Source organism: Theropithecus gelada, chromosome 4 (assembly GCF_003255815.1).
Source record: "Theropithecus gelada isolate Dixy chromosome 4, Tgel_1.0, whole genome shotgun sequence".
NCBI lineage: Eukaryota > Metazoa > Chordata > Mammalia > Primates > Cercopithecidae > Theropithecus > Theropithecus gelada.
In genome coordinates, this window is record NC_037671.1 from 59,127,270 (window position 1) to 59,144,858 (window position 17,589).

General features: G+C 38.8%; 1 protein-coding gene across 4 annotated transcripts in view; it reads left to right on the top strand.

The window, feature by feature from the left end:
• BEND6 (BEN domain containing 6) overlaps positions 1–17,589 on the top strand; it is a 75,760-nt gene that overhangs the window by 32,847 nt on the left and 25,324 nt on the right. For 3 of the 4 annotated variants that reach the window (XM_025382638.1, XM_025382641.1, XM_025382639.1), the window contains one exon: positions 6,660–6,837. In XM_025382638.1, coding sequence (XP_025238423.1) covers positions 6,660–6,837 — 178 coding nt within the window. Of the gene's footprint in view, positions 1–6,659; positions 6,844–17,589 lie in introns of all 4 variants that reach the window. The other variant, XM_025382640.1, reaches the window with a different exon arrangement.

A 17,589-nucleotide genomic window follows, 5' to 3' on the forward strand; every position in this document is an offset into this window, starting at 1 on the left:
TTATTCTGATAGATTTCCTGTTCTGTCAATTCTTATTGATTTGTATAAATACCTTATCTATTGTAGAAATTAGTCTCTTATGGTTTGAGATATTACAAATATATTCTCCCAATCTAATATGTGTCTGTTAACTTTATTTCCTTCCATTGATGCTTACAAATGGATTACTTTTGCCTGATGTCCTTTCCCTCTTGTAGCAACTTGCTAAAACTTGCTAACAAGAACATAGATTCTAATTACTAATAATAGAATTATGGTCTTAATAGGTCATCTTCAGTTTTTAAAATTTTCTTATTTCCATTTAATCAATACATAAATTTTTCTTTAGGATTTATACATTTAATATGAGTACATTAGCTATTTGCCTACTTATGATATTAGTAATTTTCATCACTATAAGGTGTATTACACATGTATGTATTACAACCACATATATAACAATGACATATACAAACTTATACATATATTGGTACATTTATAAAATAAAGGTTGGGACCAGGTATAGTGGCTGGCACCTATAATCCCAGCTACTTGGGAGGCTGAGGCAGGAGGACTGCTTGAGCCTAGGAGTTTGAGGCTGCAGTAAGCTAAAATTGTGTCACTGCACTCCAGCCCAAGCAAAAGAGTAAGACCTGTTTCCAGAAAATAATAAATAAATAAATAAATAAAATAAAGGTTGAATGTAAATGCTATAAATCATATAAAAATGTAATTGTATTTTCTATAGCCAATCTCATCTGGCTTTCAATTCTCCATTCTTGATTGATAAGACAATAAAAAGCTTAAACTTGTTTATTCATTTTCTAGTGTAAAACAGTCTTTTTGAGCTAATATTATTTAAGTCACTTCAGGATTTAAGCCTCAATGAATTCTAAATTCTTCCCCTCCTCCACTTTTTACTTCTTTTCTTGGGAAGTGAACCAAGTTTTTTGAAGTCTTACACTCAGCCCCTGGGAAAAGATATCTGATCTTTTACTGAGGTTTTAACTTTCCTGCCTTGTTTCAGGGTGTCCCTTGGTGTTACTGTTGAGCCAATCCTTACAGGTCCATTGGGGATTCTATTGGTAGCTGCCGCTGAATTTTGCCATCCTGACACGCACTGCCGTCTTCTATAATGTTCTGGCAACTTGTGGCCTCTCTGTCTAGATATGAAGCTGTTTGTGTTTCTTTTCTTTTCTTTTCTTTTCTTTTCTTTTCTTTTCTTTTCTTTTCTTTTCTTTTCTTTTCTTTTGAGATGGAGTCTCGCTCCATTGCCCAGGCTGGAGTGCAGTGGCACAGTCTCTGCTCACTGCAACCTCCACCTCCTGGGTTCAAATGATTCTCATACCTCAGCCTCCCAAGTAGCTGGGATTACAGGCATAAGCCACCACTCCTGGCTAATTTTTTTTGTATTTTTAGTAGAGACGAGGTTTCACTATGTTGGCCAGGCTGGTCTTAAACTCCTGACCTCAAGTGATCTGCCCACCTCCACCTCCCAAAGTACTGGGATTACAGGCATAAGCCACCATGCCCGGCCATCTGATTATATTTCATTAGTTCCTCCAGAACTTACCTATCCCCTAACTAGAACACAAGCACCATTTGGATTCTCCAGCTGTTTTGCATGAGCTCCGGGAAATCTGGATGTTGTCTCTGGCCCATTTGTCTGGACACCAATTTGGCCATTTCCTATCTATGGCTCAGAGAGACACCATGTTACCCTGATGCTGAACATGCAGACTCTTTAGGGAACTTAAGAATGCACTAAGCAAGGATCCAGCCTGCTGTTCTGGGATTGCCCCCATTTATCTGTATGTCTCTACCATATACTCCCACCCCTGAGATTCATCTCCTTTCCCCCTAAAGCGCAGGGGCAGGAAAAGCAAAGACATTTAAATCAGATTTCATGCTAATCAAGTTCTTATTCCCCAGGCTCCTCCTCCATGCACCAGAATGTCTTTTCTTTTCCTGGGCAGTAGAGGCTTTCTTTATGTTATACCTTTACCTCTTCTACTCTCAGGTTAATTTTTTAAAATTTTATACAACAAACTTCTAGGTTTGTATCCCTATAAATTCCACTCTGTATTCCAATTTTCCAGATGTGGATATATATACATATATATGTGTGTGTGTGTGTGTATATATATATACGTGTGTGTGTGTGTGTGTGTATATATATATATAAAGGCTAGTTTGGTAGTTTGAAAAAATCCTTTTATCTCAACACAGCTTGAATGTTACAACTTAAAAGCATATGTTTTCAAATAATTGTCTTGCTATTGACCTTTAAAACTATTTTTTAAACTAAAAGGTAAATGTGAATGCTTTTTTTCCATTTTTTGTTTGTTTGTTTGTTTGTTTATTTCTGAGACAGAGTCTTGTTCTGTTGCCCAGACTGGAGTGCAGTGGTGCGATCTTGGCTCATTGAAACCTCCGCCTCCTGGGTTCAAGAGATTCTCTTGCCTCAGCCTCCTGGGTAGCTGGGACTACAGGCGCATGCCATCATGCCCAGCTAAATTCTTGTATTTTTAGTTGAGACAGGGTTTCACCGTGTTAGCCAGGATGGTCTCGATTTCCTGACCTCATGATCCGCCAGCCTCAGTCTCCCAAAGTGGTGGGATTACAGGCATGAGCCACCGCACCCGGCTGTGAATACTTTTTTCCCCACTGAATCCGCTCTCCCCCAATACGCCCCAAAATTGACCTTATAGGATAGTCTCAATCAGAAGGTTGTGAATGGGAAATATGAAGGGAAGTGGATAAAGGAGACGAATTACAAAGAAGGGAACTTATGTTGTATACTAACATGATTAAAATGATTATTGAATGTTTACTATGTGCAATGCAATATGACAGATGTTCTCTATATATTGCCTCATGTCAACTTTTATTTTTTTACTTTAAAAATACAATGAGCTCCAATAAAGCTGCTGCCCATCCCAAGACCTAAAACATTACTATACCTTATAACTTCCTATAGACTCCTAACCTACCCCATTCCCTGCCTGCCTCATTCTAGAAGTAATCATATTCAATTTTGTTTAATTTACTTGTGTTTTAATAGTTTTATAGGCCGGGCATGGTGGCTCATGCCTGTAATCCCAGCACTTTGGGAGGCCGAGGTGGGCAGATCACTTAAGGTCAGGAGTTTGAAACCAGCCTGGGCAATATGGCAGAACCTTGTCTCTACTAAATGTACCAAAAAAATTAGCTGGGCATGGTGGCACGTGCCTGAAATCCCAGCTATTCAGGAGGCTGAGACAGGAGAATCATTTGAACCCAGGAGGTGCAGGTTGCAGTGCGCCATGATCGCGCCTCTGCACTCCATCCTGGGAGACAGAGTGAGATTCCATCTCAAAAAGTAAATAAATAAATAATAACAATAATAGTTTTATAAAAATATATATACACAACTATAATGTAGTCTCATTATACATTTCTATATAAATATATTATATATTATAGATTATATATCATATATGACATATATTTACCTAGATAATGTATCATTAGTTTTATCTGTTCTTAAACTTTGCAAAAAGTATACCATATTATGTTTACTTCTGGAACTCGCATTTCTCACTCAACATTTTACCAAAATTCATTCATTTTGTCTGTAATTTATTCACCATCAATGCTGTATAATATCCAAACTTGTAACTAATGCATTTACCCATTGTCCTATCGATGGGAATTTGGGCTGTTTTCAGGGTTTTCGCCATTATGAACAACAGTATTATGGAAAGTCTTGGACTACAAATATTGAAAATTTCTCTTATGTATAGACCTAGAAATCAATTGCAAGATCAGAGGGTAGGTGAATGTTAAAATTTACAAGATAATGTTAAATGTTTTCCAGAGTAGTTCTGCCAATTTACATTTCCACCAGCAATATGAGGAAATTCCATTGATCTATGTCTACTCCATGCTTTTGTCAAGCTCATTCATATTTTTGCCCCAAATCATATCTCATTGTCATTTTGATCTTCTCTTCCCTGGTTGTTAACGAAGTTGAGCATCCCTTTGTATATTTATAAGCCCTATGGGTTTTCTGTTCTGTAAAATATTTGTTCATGCCATTTGCCTATTTTTCTATTTAATTGCTGGCTTCTTTTTCCTTACTGATTTGTCACCTAACAGTATTGCAAATATTCACCAGTTGCGATGTGTCTTTTCACTTTCTTTAATGTGCCTTAATGAAGAAAAGTTCTTAATTTTAATTTAGCTGAATTTATTAACCTTTTTTATTATGATCAATTATTTTATGCCTAAGAAATTCTTTCCTGCCCCAAGTTCAAAATACCTGCACTTATATTTTCTCACAACTTAAACTTTTGTTTTTGATGTTTAAATTCTTTATCCATATGACGTTGTGTGTGTGCGTGTGTGTGATAACAGATCCATTTCCTTTACGTTTTTTTTTCCAAACGGTTAACCAATTTTTTCAAGCTTTATTTGTTGAACAGATCCCATTTCTGCAGTAAGCTGCCATGCCATCTCTATCATGTCAAAGTTCTTCATCTGCATGCATCTATTTTGGGCCACTCTCTCTTTTTTTTTTTTTTTTTAGACAGGGTCTCGCTCTATCTTCCAGGCTGTGATGTGATCATGGCTCACCACAGCCTCAACCTACCAAGCTCAAGCAATCCTCCCATTTCAGACTCCCAAGTAACCAGGACTACAGGTGTGTGCCACCATGCCTGGATAATTTTTGTGTTTTTTGTAGAAACAGGGTTTTGCCACGTGCCCCAGGCTGGTCTTGAACTTCTGGGCTCAAGAGATCTGCCTGCCTCAGCCTCCCAAAGTGTTGGGATTACAGGCATGAGCCACCATGCCCAGCCTCGGGCCACTGTCTTCTATTTCTTGGTCATGTTATCTATCCCTGAACCAGCACCCTACAGTTTTCTAGATTTTTAATAAACCTTTGTATTTCTGAAGAAACACCCTGCTTCGTATAGTTCTTTAGCATTGCTTTAGATATTCTTGGCCTTTTGTTCTTCCATATAAATTTCAGAACCAATTTATTAGGTTACCAAATGTCTTTTTAGATTTTTATTTAAATCATATTAATTCCATGGCTCAATTTTGGGATAATCAGTTTTTTAAAAAAATTAAGGATTCTACAGGAGTCAGACAATCTTAAGATCTCTTGCAAGTTCCAACATTTACTAGATGCGTGACCTTTAATAAATGACAGTTTTTCTAAATCTATTCTCTTTATTTGTAAAGTGGGTATTTCATATGAAGGTACAGGTAAAGTACCTACAACACCACTAAATGCCTGGTGGACAATCAACAAATAATTTTTATCATTTTCACCAATAGTGTTGCAATCTAATGAAAGCAATATTACTTGTAAATAATGAGCCACAATCATGGTTACACAATAAATTGATAATTGAATGAATTGCACACATTTAAAAATAAATTAATTAAGACTTCTTATCTCTGAACATGATGTCTCTCTACATTAATTTAGAAGATTATCTTTGGTAGCTTTCAGTCAAGTATTTTTTTTTTACTTCCTTCATAAAGATCTTGCAAATCTTTTGTTGTGTGTCAATGACATCTGCTCTCAGGGTTTAAACATAAATGCAGAATATTTAGGCTCTAGGGATTGAAAACTGTCAAGAGAATCTATAAAAATTTACTTTCTGGAGTTGTTTTTTTTTTTTTTTTTTAATTTTCACTTTGTTTTTGAGACAGGGTCTCCCTCTGTCACCCAGGGTGGAGTGCAGTGGCGCCATCTCAGCTCACTGCAGCCTCAGCCTCCCTTTAATCCGGTGATCTCCAGAATAGCTGGACAACAGACGCATGCCACCATGCCCGGCTAATTTTTATATTTTTTGTAGAGACGGGGTTTCACCACGTTGCCCAGGCTGATCTTGACCCCCTGGGCTCAAGCGATCCACCCTTCCTGGCCTCCCAAAGTGCTGAGATTACAGGTGTGAGTCACCATGCCCAGCCACTTTCTGGAGATTTTAAAGAAACGTTTTAGGGAAGTGTAACATATATACAGAAGAGTACATGTATAAAAACTGTATAGCTTGATTATCACACAATAAACACATCCATATAAAAAATAAAACATCACCAACACCCCAAAGATTCCCTCATGTCCCCTGTCAGCTACTATCCTACACCCCTCCACAGGTACCTCCTGTCCTAACAAATAGTAACCTTTTGAACACTGTGTTAGGAATTGTTTGTAGCTGGCAAGTAGAAGCACTAACTCTGGTACACCCTGCCATCTTGTTAAGCTTTTCTATTTATTAAATCATTCGTCTGTGTGTATTCACAGGTGAAAGAAATAAGGTTTAGATGGTGAGGCATTCTGCTCAAATCCGGGCTGTATATCAGAGAAGAGCAGATTTGAATGGTGGTCTTATTGATTTTATTCTGTTTTGCTAAATTATCTACTTTGTATTTTTCACTGAAGTTAGGCAGAAATTCAGAATCCTGGTTTCTGTTTCTCAAGAGGCATATGTACATGAAACTTTGTTCTGCCCTTATTTTGAGTTCCTCTGCCTGCTGGAGGACAGAGCTTCAGCTAGATCCGCAGCAGGAAGTGCCTGTGAAAACAAGAAATTTGTAGTCCCAACAACATGCAATGGTTAACCTGGGATAAATCACTAAAGATGCTATGAGGCTTCTTTTATTGTGCCTGCCTTCTATTTTAGAGAGACCCATATTCGGGAAATGCCTTTCTGCCTGGTGAAAGCTCCAGTGAGGATGAGGAGCCTTTAGCAGAATTGTCAAAGGAAGAATTGTGCGCCAAAATAAAAAGCCTGAAAGAAAAACTAACAAACACCCGGAAAGAGAACGGCCGACTTCGACAGTCTTTGGTCATGCTTCAAGGTAAACGTTGAAAAAATTGACATTTTAGATAAAAGGGAAAGTATATCATCATTGGAAAGTATTGCAAATTAGCTGTCAAGAATAAAAAAGAAAATCCATACCTCTGGGAACTCAAAACTCACAGTTTTAGAAAAAAATCACTGATTATATAATTTAAACACAGAAGCACTCTATTGAAAGATCTAGCTTATGGCTCAAAAAATTTTAGATTCTCCTACAAAACACTGAATATTGTATTCATTTAATAGTGTTTAAGAGACATTTATTGAGCATTTAATATACGCCACTCACACTGCTAAGCCCTAGAGAGAAAACATTGTTAAGACAGAGCAAACATGTTAAGGTGCCCATGATGTGCTTAGGTCACCCCTCTCTGCTAGGGAAATCTCTAGAAAATGGAACTTATTGTGATTCTTCATGAAATCACTGGAATTAGAGTCCATAGAGTACATCTTCATTTTTTTCTGTTGGGAAGAGTGACTTGGGAAAACAATAGCATTCCACTGGAAAAATATAAAGAAGAAAACTCACCACAAAATACTCCAGTGTCTGGGGAAAAAAATGAAAAAAGGAGAAAGAAGCATAAGCAAATTAAAAACTACTTGGCTTAATGCCTTTTTGTAGGATCCTATGTGATGTTCAGGTGTTTATTTTTTCAAAAATTATGCTTTCCATTTGTAGTTAAGCACTATACATTATTTTATACAGCTGAATATTTTGTAATTAGGATACTATGTTGGCAGCACTCAGTTGTAAAACAGTAAATACACAGAACATTTTGAAAATAAGTCCTTCCAGTTGCTGTGTACAGAATGAGTACAAGTGGTACAAGAAAGTGAGGCAGAACCACCAGAAAGGCCGTACAATCATCCAGTCTCACATAGTAGCAGCCTACCCTACAACAATGGCTTATGAAAATAAAGAGAGTGGGCCGGGCGCGGTGGCTCAAGCCTGTAATCCCAGCACTTTGGGAGGCCGAGACAGGCGGATCACGAGGTCAGGAGATCGAGACCATCCTGGCTAACACGGTGAAACCCCGTCTCTACTAAAAAATACAAAAAACTAGCCGGGCGAGGTGGCGGGCGCCTGTAGTCCCAGCTACTCGGGAGGCTGAGGCAGGAGAATGGCGTGAACCCGGGAGGCAGAGCTTGCAGTGAGCTGAGATCTGGCCACTGCACTCCAGCCTGGGTGACAGAGCGAGACTCCGTCTCAAAAAAAAAAAAAAAAAAAAAAAAAGAAAATAAAGAAAGTGGTTCACAATGCATTTAGAGACAGAATAGTAATAAGAGACAGATAGAACATGGTGATGAATGAGGTTGAGAGTAATGATTCACATCCTTTCCTAAGAATATTTGTTAAATTAACATCTTCATACTTTTAAGTAAAAATAGTCACATGTAAGAAGAAAGATGTTATTCAATTAACAAGCCATTACCTCTTTATTTCTTCGCTTCATTTTTTAAATTTGTTTGTTTGTTTTACAGAGACAGGGTCTCGCTCTGTTGCCCAGGATGGAGTGCAGTGATGAGATCATAGTTTACTGCAATCTCAAACTCCTAAACCTAAGCAACCCTCCTGCCTCAGCCTCCTGAGTAGCTAGGACTATAGGCATGCACCACCACACCCGACTAGTTTTAAAATTTTTTCATAGAGATAGGGGTCTCACTGTGTTACCCAGGCTGGTTTCGAACTCCTGGCCTCAAGCCATCCTTCTGCTTTGGCCTCCCAAAGTGCTGGGATTACAGGTGTGAGCCACCATACCTGGCCTTATTTCTTCATTTTAAATATTATGTTTTTAAAACTGATGTTTTCTTTTGACTAGTTTTTTATGATTTCCAAAGAATAGATAATTCCCATTTTTACATAATCTCTTCCAGAATTTAGCATAGGATGAAAAGCTAGTTTATAAAATTAGCATGAATTGCTAATTAAAAGCATTAATCTTGGAGCTATAGACCTTGGCATGAAGCCCAACCTTGCTTTAAAACTTTGGCCATATTATTTCACTGTGCCCTTATCCCCCACTGCAATTTCCTCATCCAAAAAGCAGAGGAAAGCAATATATGACTTCCTTGTGGCTATGAGAATTGAATGAGTGAATTAGTAGAAATGCTTTACCCAGTACCTGGCACAAGAGAAGAACTCAGCAATGGTAGTTATTATTGCTGTTATATATTTTTATTGACACCTGACACATAATCCATTCCCCAAAAAACTGTAGGCTAAATTTCATTATAAATATAGAAGAGAAAATTTTAAATAAAGAGTACCAATCAGCTTCAATAGCATATGAAAATAATCACTTACTATGACCAGTTTCTTCTCTCTCCCAGGGTCCAAATTGCCATTTCATTTTCTTCTCTTTCTGCCAATTCCCAGTCTTCTTAACTCTCAGGTGATGGCTTTACTTCTTACTTCGCTGAGAAGTGGGAGGATATGAAGCCACTGCCATCTCCCCACACCTGTGCTTCTGTACCCCCTTTACTTCCTCTTATTCATGAATAACCTATCCTTGTGAGTCTCAATCTCCTTCAGTGCACCAGATCCCATCCCCTTTTTTGTAATCAGGAACATTGCTCCAGAGATTCTGCCCCATCTCCTGCAAGATTAGATTTTCCTTCTCTAATGAATCATTCCCATTAGTATCAAACATACTATTATTTCTCCCATTTAAAAAAACCTCACTTTCAGACCATTTGCTTCTCTATCTTCTGTTTTTCTCCTTCCTCTTATGGAAAAACTCCTTAAAAGTCTTGACTATACACACTCTATTCAGTTTCCTCCCTGTTATTCTTTCTGGATCCCACTCCAATTAGATCCTTTAATTTCATTGTAATTTCTCTTCTCATGATCATCAGTCATCTCCATGTATTAGCTTGCTAGGGCTACAGTGACAAAGTACCAAAAACTAGGTGGCTTAAACCACAGAAATTTATTCTCTCACCAGTCTCGAGGTTGGAATTATAAACTCAAGGTGTCAGCAGGGCCATACTCCCCCTGCAGGTGCTAGGAAGAATCTGTTCAGGCTTCTCTCCTAGCTTCTGATTGTTCCTTGAATAAATCAGCATAACTCCAGTCTTCACAGGATGTTCTCCTTGTGTGCTTCTCTCTCTGTATCTAAACCTCTCCCTTTGTATAAGAACACCAGTCGTATTATATTAGGGCCCACCCTAATGACCTCATTTCAACTCAATTTCATCTGTAAAAACCCTATGTCCAAATAAGATCACATTCTGAGGTAATAGGGGTTAGTCTTCTGACACATCTTTTTGGGGGACACAGTTAAATCATGATATTCTGCATTGCTAACCTCAATAGTCATTTATCAATTGTCATCTTAAGTGTCCTGTTACCAGCATTTTGACACATTTGGACAACTCTCTGTCCTTGAAAAAGGTTCTTTACCTGCTTTCCAGGATACCAAATTCACCAGCTTTCCTCCCATATTGTTGGTCTTTCCATCTTATTCTATTTAGCTGATTCATTATCTCATCCTCTAAGTATTTTATGATTCCCCTGGCTCCGTACTTGGACTTTTTTCTTTTCTATCTGCATTCATTCTCTAGATGACCGACTCCAATAATATGATATAAATATGCATCAATGAGGCTGGGCGCAGTGGCTCACACCTGTAATCCAGCACTTTGGGAGGCCAAAGCGGGTGGATCACTTGAGACCAGGAGTTTAAGACCAACCTGGGCAACATGATGAAACTCCATCTCTACTCAAAATACAAAAATTAACCAGGCATGGTATTGCACGCCTATGTTCCCAGCTACCTGGGAGGCTGAGGCACAAGAATTGCTTGAACCCGGGATATGGAGGTGGCAGTGAGCTGAGATTACACGACTGCACTCCAGCCTGAGCAACACAGTGAGACTCTGTAAAAAAAAAAAAAAAAAAAAAAAACACACACACACACACACACACAAAAATCAGTGAGCTATGCTTGTCAGATTTCTATCTCCTGCTTGGGCCTCTTTAACTCATTGTCTAACTGAATGCTTGACATGACTGATAGGCTAACATGTTTCAAACCACATTCCTTACCTCCCTCAACCTGTTTCTTTCTTCCTCATCCTAGCTAATGTTAATTTCATTGTTCAAGTTCCTTAAGCCAGAAACTATGATGTTATCTTCATGTTATCTTCTATTTCTGTATTTATTTCACACCCCACACTCAGTCCATTAGCAAATCCCACTAGCTTTGCCTTCAAAATATTTCTGAAACTCAATCCCTTTTACCACCCCTACTGCTGCTACTCTGGTCCTAGCCACCATTACCTCTCATCTATAATTAAGGTGGCATTGTAACTTGCATTGCTACTTCTGTTCTTGTTCCTATGAGGTCTATTCTCAACACAGCAGTGAGAATGATTCTGTTAAATGTAAACCAGTTCATGTCCTCCTGTGCTTAAAACTCTCCAGTGAATTCGTACCTCATTCAGTATAGAAATTAAAGTCCTTTTATGATTTTTGGTTCCTTACATGATCTGGCCACCTCTCCTCCACTTACTTCTCTGGCCTTGTTTTCTACTCCTCATCCTCTCCTTCTCTGTGATCCAGACAACTGGACCACTTACTTTCCCTCCGAAGACATCAGGCATGATCTTATCTTCAGTGTCTTTGTGCTTTCCATCCCCTCTGCCCAGCATGTTCTTCCTCCAGTTATCCATAGGCCTTGAACCCCCACTTCTTTCAGATCTTCACTGCTAATTCAACTTTTCCCTGATCTTCCTCCCATCTAAAATTTCAACCTTTCGTCTCCCAGTTTATATTATCTTCCCCTGTTTTGTTTCCTTTTTGGCACTTGCAAGTCTGTGTAATCTACTATGTATTTAATATTGTCTATCTCCACATGTCCCCACCACATACACACACACTAGAATTTAACCCTGGAAACGAAGTAGTAAAGTTGGCAATTGACTGGACTTGTGACAACAGAAGTCAGGAACTGCCTACTGTCACTGCAGTATCCATTTCTGCATTTATTCATTTTATTTATTTATTTTTTGAGACGGAGACTCACTCTGTCTCCCACGCTGCAGTGCAGTGATACGATCTCGGCTCACTGCAAGCTCTGCCTCCTAGATTCATGCCATTCTCCTGCCTCAGCCTCCTGAGTAGCTGGGACTACAGGCGCCCACCACCACGCCTGGCTAATTTTTTGTATTTTTAGTAGAGACGAGGTTTCACCGTGTTAGCCAGGATGGTTGTGATCTCCTGACCTCGTGATCCGCCCACCTCTGCCTCCCAAAGTGTGCGGGGATTACAGGCCTGACCACCGCACCCAGCCCATTTATTCACTTAGTAAATATTTATAAAGTCCCTACTATGTGAAAGGGGCTATTCTAAGTACCTAGGAAACTCAATGGACAAAACAGTCAAAGATTCACGCTTTCATGGAGTGTGTGTGTGTGTTTGTGTGTATGTGTGGCAAGAGGGGATGGTTAAAAAACATACAAAAGATAATTAAGTAAATTGTATAGTATGTTGGATGGTGAAAGGTGCTTTGGAAAAAATAGAGGCTGCAAAAAAGGATTACGTTTTGAGGGAGAGGGAGTGGCTTATAATGTTAATGGCATGGTCATAGCAGGCCTTCTTGTAAAGCTGCAGTTGGAACTAGGAAGATAACAGAAAGTTGAAATCTCTTGTATAATACTGTTAAGAAAGGGGTCTAAGGGAAGACTATATGCTGATTATTTACTTTGTTTGCAATAATGTTCCTAACTCTTTAAGAATCAGGGCTGTTTCTATGTTTATAAAGCCTGGTAACTAAGAAAAATGGCAGAATGAATATGCCATTCTAGACATTCAGGATGGCAAATGTGTGTGTGTGCTATGTGTGTGCGTTAAGCATTTAATACATATCTTGTGCACTACAACTGACCAACACAATAGGATGTGAAAGAAAATAAGTGATATATCTATTGTACAGAAAGGTATTAAATAGTCAGTATTTATCATGTGTACACCTGAGAAAAACAAAGCATCAGCCAAAAACTTAACTCTTGTAAGTAATGACATTTTAGTAAAGAATGAAAAATCAGTGTTTTTAGACTCCAAAAAACAACCGAAAATGGATTAAAGACAAACGTTAAGACCAGAAACTGTGGAACTTCTAGAAGAAAACATTGGGAAATGCTTCGTGGCATTGGTCTGGGAAAGGATTTTTTGAATAAGACCCCAAAAGCATAGGCAACAAAAGCAAAAAAAAAAAAAAAAAAAACAAAAACAAAAAAAAACAGACAAATAGAATTACATCAAACCAAAAAGCTTCTACACAACAAAGGAAACAATCAACAGAGTGAAGAGACAACCTCCAAAATGGAGAAAATGTTTGCAAACTCTGCATCTGACATGGGGTTAATATCCAGAAAATATAGGGAACTCCAACAACCCAATAGCAAAAAATCAAATAATTCCGTTTAAAAATGGGCAAGAAAATTGCTGGGTCCATCAGCCCACTCCCCTGAAGTCATCGTGCAGCAGTTTCCTCTCTGCTTCACTCACAGGACCCAGGCAGGTGTCCAGGTATTAGGAGCACCCCCTCATCTGGTTCAGCAGCCTGAGTTGCTCCCTACCCTTCTTGGGTATAAATCTTGGTGCAATGGGACTCTCTCCACTCCATGCCCAGGCAGATCTCCAGGTATTCAGAGCACCTGCTCATGTGGATTAGGAGCTTGATTCACCCCACCCTTTCTGTACAGAGATTCACAGAGATTCTGTACACTGATGGCATGAAGGCCATCTCCGCTTCATGCCCAGGCAGATCTCCAGGCATTTGGAACACTTGCTAAGCTGATTCAGCAGCCTGAGCTGCCCCACCCTTCTTGTGCAGAGAACCAGGTGCAGGGGGATCCTCACTGCTCCACATTCAAGCAGATCTCCAGGCATCTATTGCACTCACTCTCCTGGATTAGTTTAGGACACCTCCCTCATGCCTGTGCAGAGAACTTGGGGCCAAGGAGATTTCCCAGCTCCACATCTAGGCACACCTCTGGGCACTTGGTGGCCACCCACTGGATTCCCCCTCTGTACTGATGCTTGTGCCTGCTATCAGGGAGCCTGTAGGTGGACCTGTCCATCCAGCCCTGCCCATTTTGGTCCCTCCTTTCCCTGCGGCTAAGCAGAGAGCACAGACCACTGTGTACTCGACCAATCAGCCCATTGACTGAGACCACAGAGAACTTCTCTCAGTAAAACAAGGATCAAGTCCATACCCAGCCACTTTGGTTGTAGCCAGCTCTTACCTATAAGTGCCATGTACTGGCCTGTAGGTCAAACTGCACAGCCCAATATGAAACCTGCCAACAGAAGTGCATAGACCTATAGAAACGAAGCCAAAAGACCCTACCCAGTATTCACTACAGCCACAGGGAGAAAAGGGAAAGAAAAAGAAAAAAAAATTTATGGAAAGAAAAAAAAAAAGAAAAAAAATCATACCCACATGAAAAAGAAAAAGAAATCCAGAGAATACCTGTTACATCCTATACAAAATGAGTATCACCAAGACATATAGTCACCAGACCCTCCAGGGCCAATGCTGAAGAAAAAATCTTTTTTTTTTTTTGAGACAGGGTCTCAGGGTCTCTGTTGCCCAGGTTGGAGTGTAGTGGTGCCATCACTGCTCACTGCAACCTCCACCTCCTGAGCTTGGGTAATCCTTCCACCTCAGCCTCCCAAGTAACTGAGACTACAGGTATGCACCACAATGCCTGGCCAATTTTTCTATTTTTTTGAGAGATGGGGTTTTGCCATGTTGTCCAGGCTGATCTTGAACTCCTGGGCTCAAGTGATCCACTACCTTGGCCTCTCAAAGTACTGGGGATTACAGGCATGAGCCACTGCACCTGGCAAGAAAAAAATCTTAAAAACCACTAGAGAAAAATGTCAAAGGGAACCCCATCAGGTGAACAGTGGACTTCTCAACAGAAACCTTGCAAGGCAGGAGAGGTTAGGGGCCTATTTTCAGCATTCTTAAAGACAAGAAATTCCAACCAAGACATACATATCCTGACAAACTAAGCTTCATCAGTGAAGGAGAAACAAAATATTTTCCAGACAAGCAAGTGCTAAGAGAATGAGTTATTACTAGACCAGACTTACAAGAGTTTCTTAAGGGAGTTCTAAACATGTAAACAAAATAATGATACCCACTACCACAAAAACACACTTATGTACATTTTCCACAGATACTGTAAAATAACCACATGATAGAAACTACAAAGCAGCCAGCTAACAACTTTACAATAGGATCAAAAATTCACATATCAGTATTAACTTTGAATGTTAATGGTCTAAACGCTGCACTTAAAAGACACAGAGTGGTATGTTGGATTAAAAAAAACAAGTAGACCTCATATGTAATGACACCCATAGGCTCAAAGTAAAGGGCTAGAGAAATATCACAAATCGAGAATAACAAAGAGCAAGGGTCATGATTCTTATATCAGATAAAACAGATTTTAAGCCAACAATAGAAAAAGAAAGGACAAAGTAGAGCATTACATAATGATAAAAATAATAAAATGATAAAATTAAAAAAATAAATAAAAATAAAATAAATAAAAATAAAAAATGATAAAATAAAAAATAATAAAATGATAAAAATAAAAAACTTCTGTTGAGAAGTCCACTGTTCACCTGATGGGGTTCCCTTTGACATTTTTCTCTAGTGGTTTTTAAGATTTTTTTCTTGCCAGGTGCAGTGGCTCATGCCTGTAATCCCCAGTACTTTGAGAGGCCAAGGTAGTGGATCACTTGAGCCCAGGAGTTCAAGATCAGCCTTAAATAAGAAGACTTAACTATCCTAAATATATATGCACCCAACATTGGAGCACCCTGATAAATAAAACAAGTACTCTAGACCTATAAGAAGACTTAGACAGCCATACAATAATAGTGGGGGACTTGAAAACACCCCACTGACAACATTAGACAGATCATTCATGCAGAAAACTGACATAGGAATTCTAGAATTAAATTGGACATTTGATGAATTGGACCTAAGAGACATCTACAGAATATTCCACCCATCAACCACAGAATATACATTCTTCTCATCTGCTCATGCAAAATATTGCAAGATTGAACACATGCTTGGCCACAGAGCAAGTCTCAATAAATTCAAAAAAATTGAAATTATATGAACCATACTCTCGGACCACAGTGGAATAAAAATAGTAATCAATATCAAGAAGATCTCTCAAAACCACACAATTACATGAAAATTAAACAACTTGCTCCTGAATGACTTTGGGTAAACAATGAAATTAAGGCAGAAATTTTAAAAATTCTTTGAAATTAATGAAAAAGAAATACAACATACCAAAATTTCTGGGATACGGCAAAACTAATGTTAAGAGGAAAGTTTATAGTACTAAACATTTACCTCACAAAGTTAGAAACATCTCAGTGATCTAATCTTTACACCTAGAGAAACTAGAAAAACAAGAGAAACCCCAAAGCAAGCAGAAGGAATCACTAAAGTCAAAGAAGAACTAAACAAAATTGAGACCCAAAAATCCATACAAAGAATCAATGAAACTAAAAGTTTTTTCTTTGAAAGGATAAACAAGATTGACAGACTGCAAGCAAAATTAACAAAGAAAAGAAAACAGAGAAAATCCAAACAAGCACAATCAGAAACAACAAAGGTTACATTACTGACACCACAGAAATACAAAAGATCCTCAGAGACTATTATGAACACCTCTACACATACAAACTAGAAAATCTAGAGGAAATGGATGCATTCTTGGAAACACACACTCTCCTAAGGTTGAACCAGAAACAAATTGAAACCCTAAACAGACTAATATCAAGTACTAAAATTGGACCAATAATAAAAAATCTGCTGGGCACAGAGGCTCATGCTTGTAATCACACCACTTTGAAAGGCCAAGGCAGGAGGACTGCTTGATCTCAGAGTTCAGGATCAGCCTGGGCAACAACACAAGACCTTATATCTATTAAAAATAAAAAGAATTAGCCAAGTGTTGTGACACGTGCCAGTAGTCCCAGCTACTCAGGAGTCTGAAGCAGGAGGATTGCTTGAGCCCGAGAGATGGCAGCTGCAATGTGCTGTGATTGCACCACTGCACTATAGCCTGGGTGACAGAGAGAGACCCTGTCTCAAAAACACACAGCAACAACAACAACAACAACAACAACAAAAACTACCAACTAAAGACACCCAGACCAGATGGATTCATAGCCAAATTCCGCCAGACATACAAAGAGCTGCTACCAATTCTACTGAAACTATTCCAAAAAATAGAGAAGGGAAGGACTCCTCTCCAGCTCATTCCACAAAGCCAGCATCACTCTGATACCAAAACTTTGCAAAGACACAATGAAAAAAGAAAACTACAGGCCAATATCCCTGATGAACATAGATGCAAAAATCCTCAACAAAATACTAGCAGTTCAAATCAAACAGTGCATCAAAAAGTTAATTCACCACTATTAAGTAGGCGTCATTCCTGGGATATAAGGTTGGTTCGACATACACAAATCAATAAATGTGATTACCACATAAACAAAAGTAAAAACAAAAACCTTATGATAATCTCAATAGATGTGGAAAAAGCTTTAAATAAAATCCAACATCCTTTCTTGATAAAAACCCTCAGGAAACTAGGCATCAAAGGAACACACCTGAAAATAATAAGAGCCACCTGTGACAAACCCACAGCCAGTTCATACTGAACAGGTAAAACCAGAAGCATTGCTCTTGAGAACTGGAAC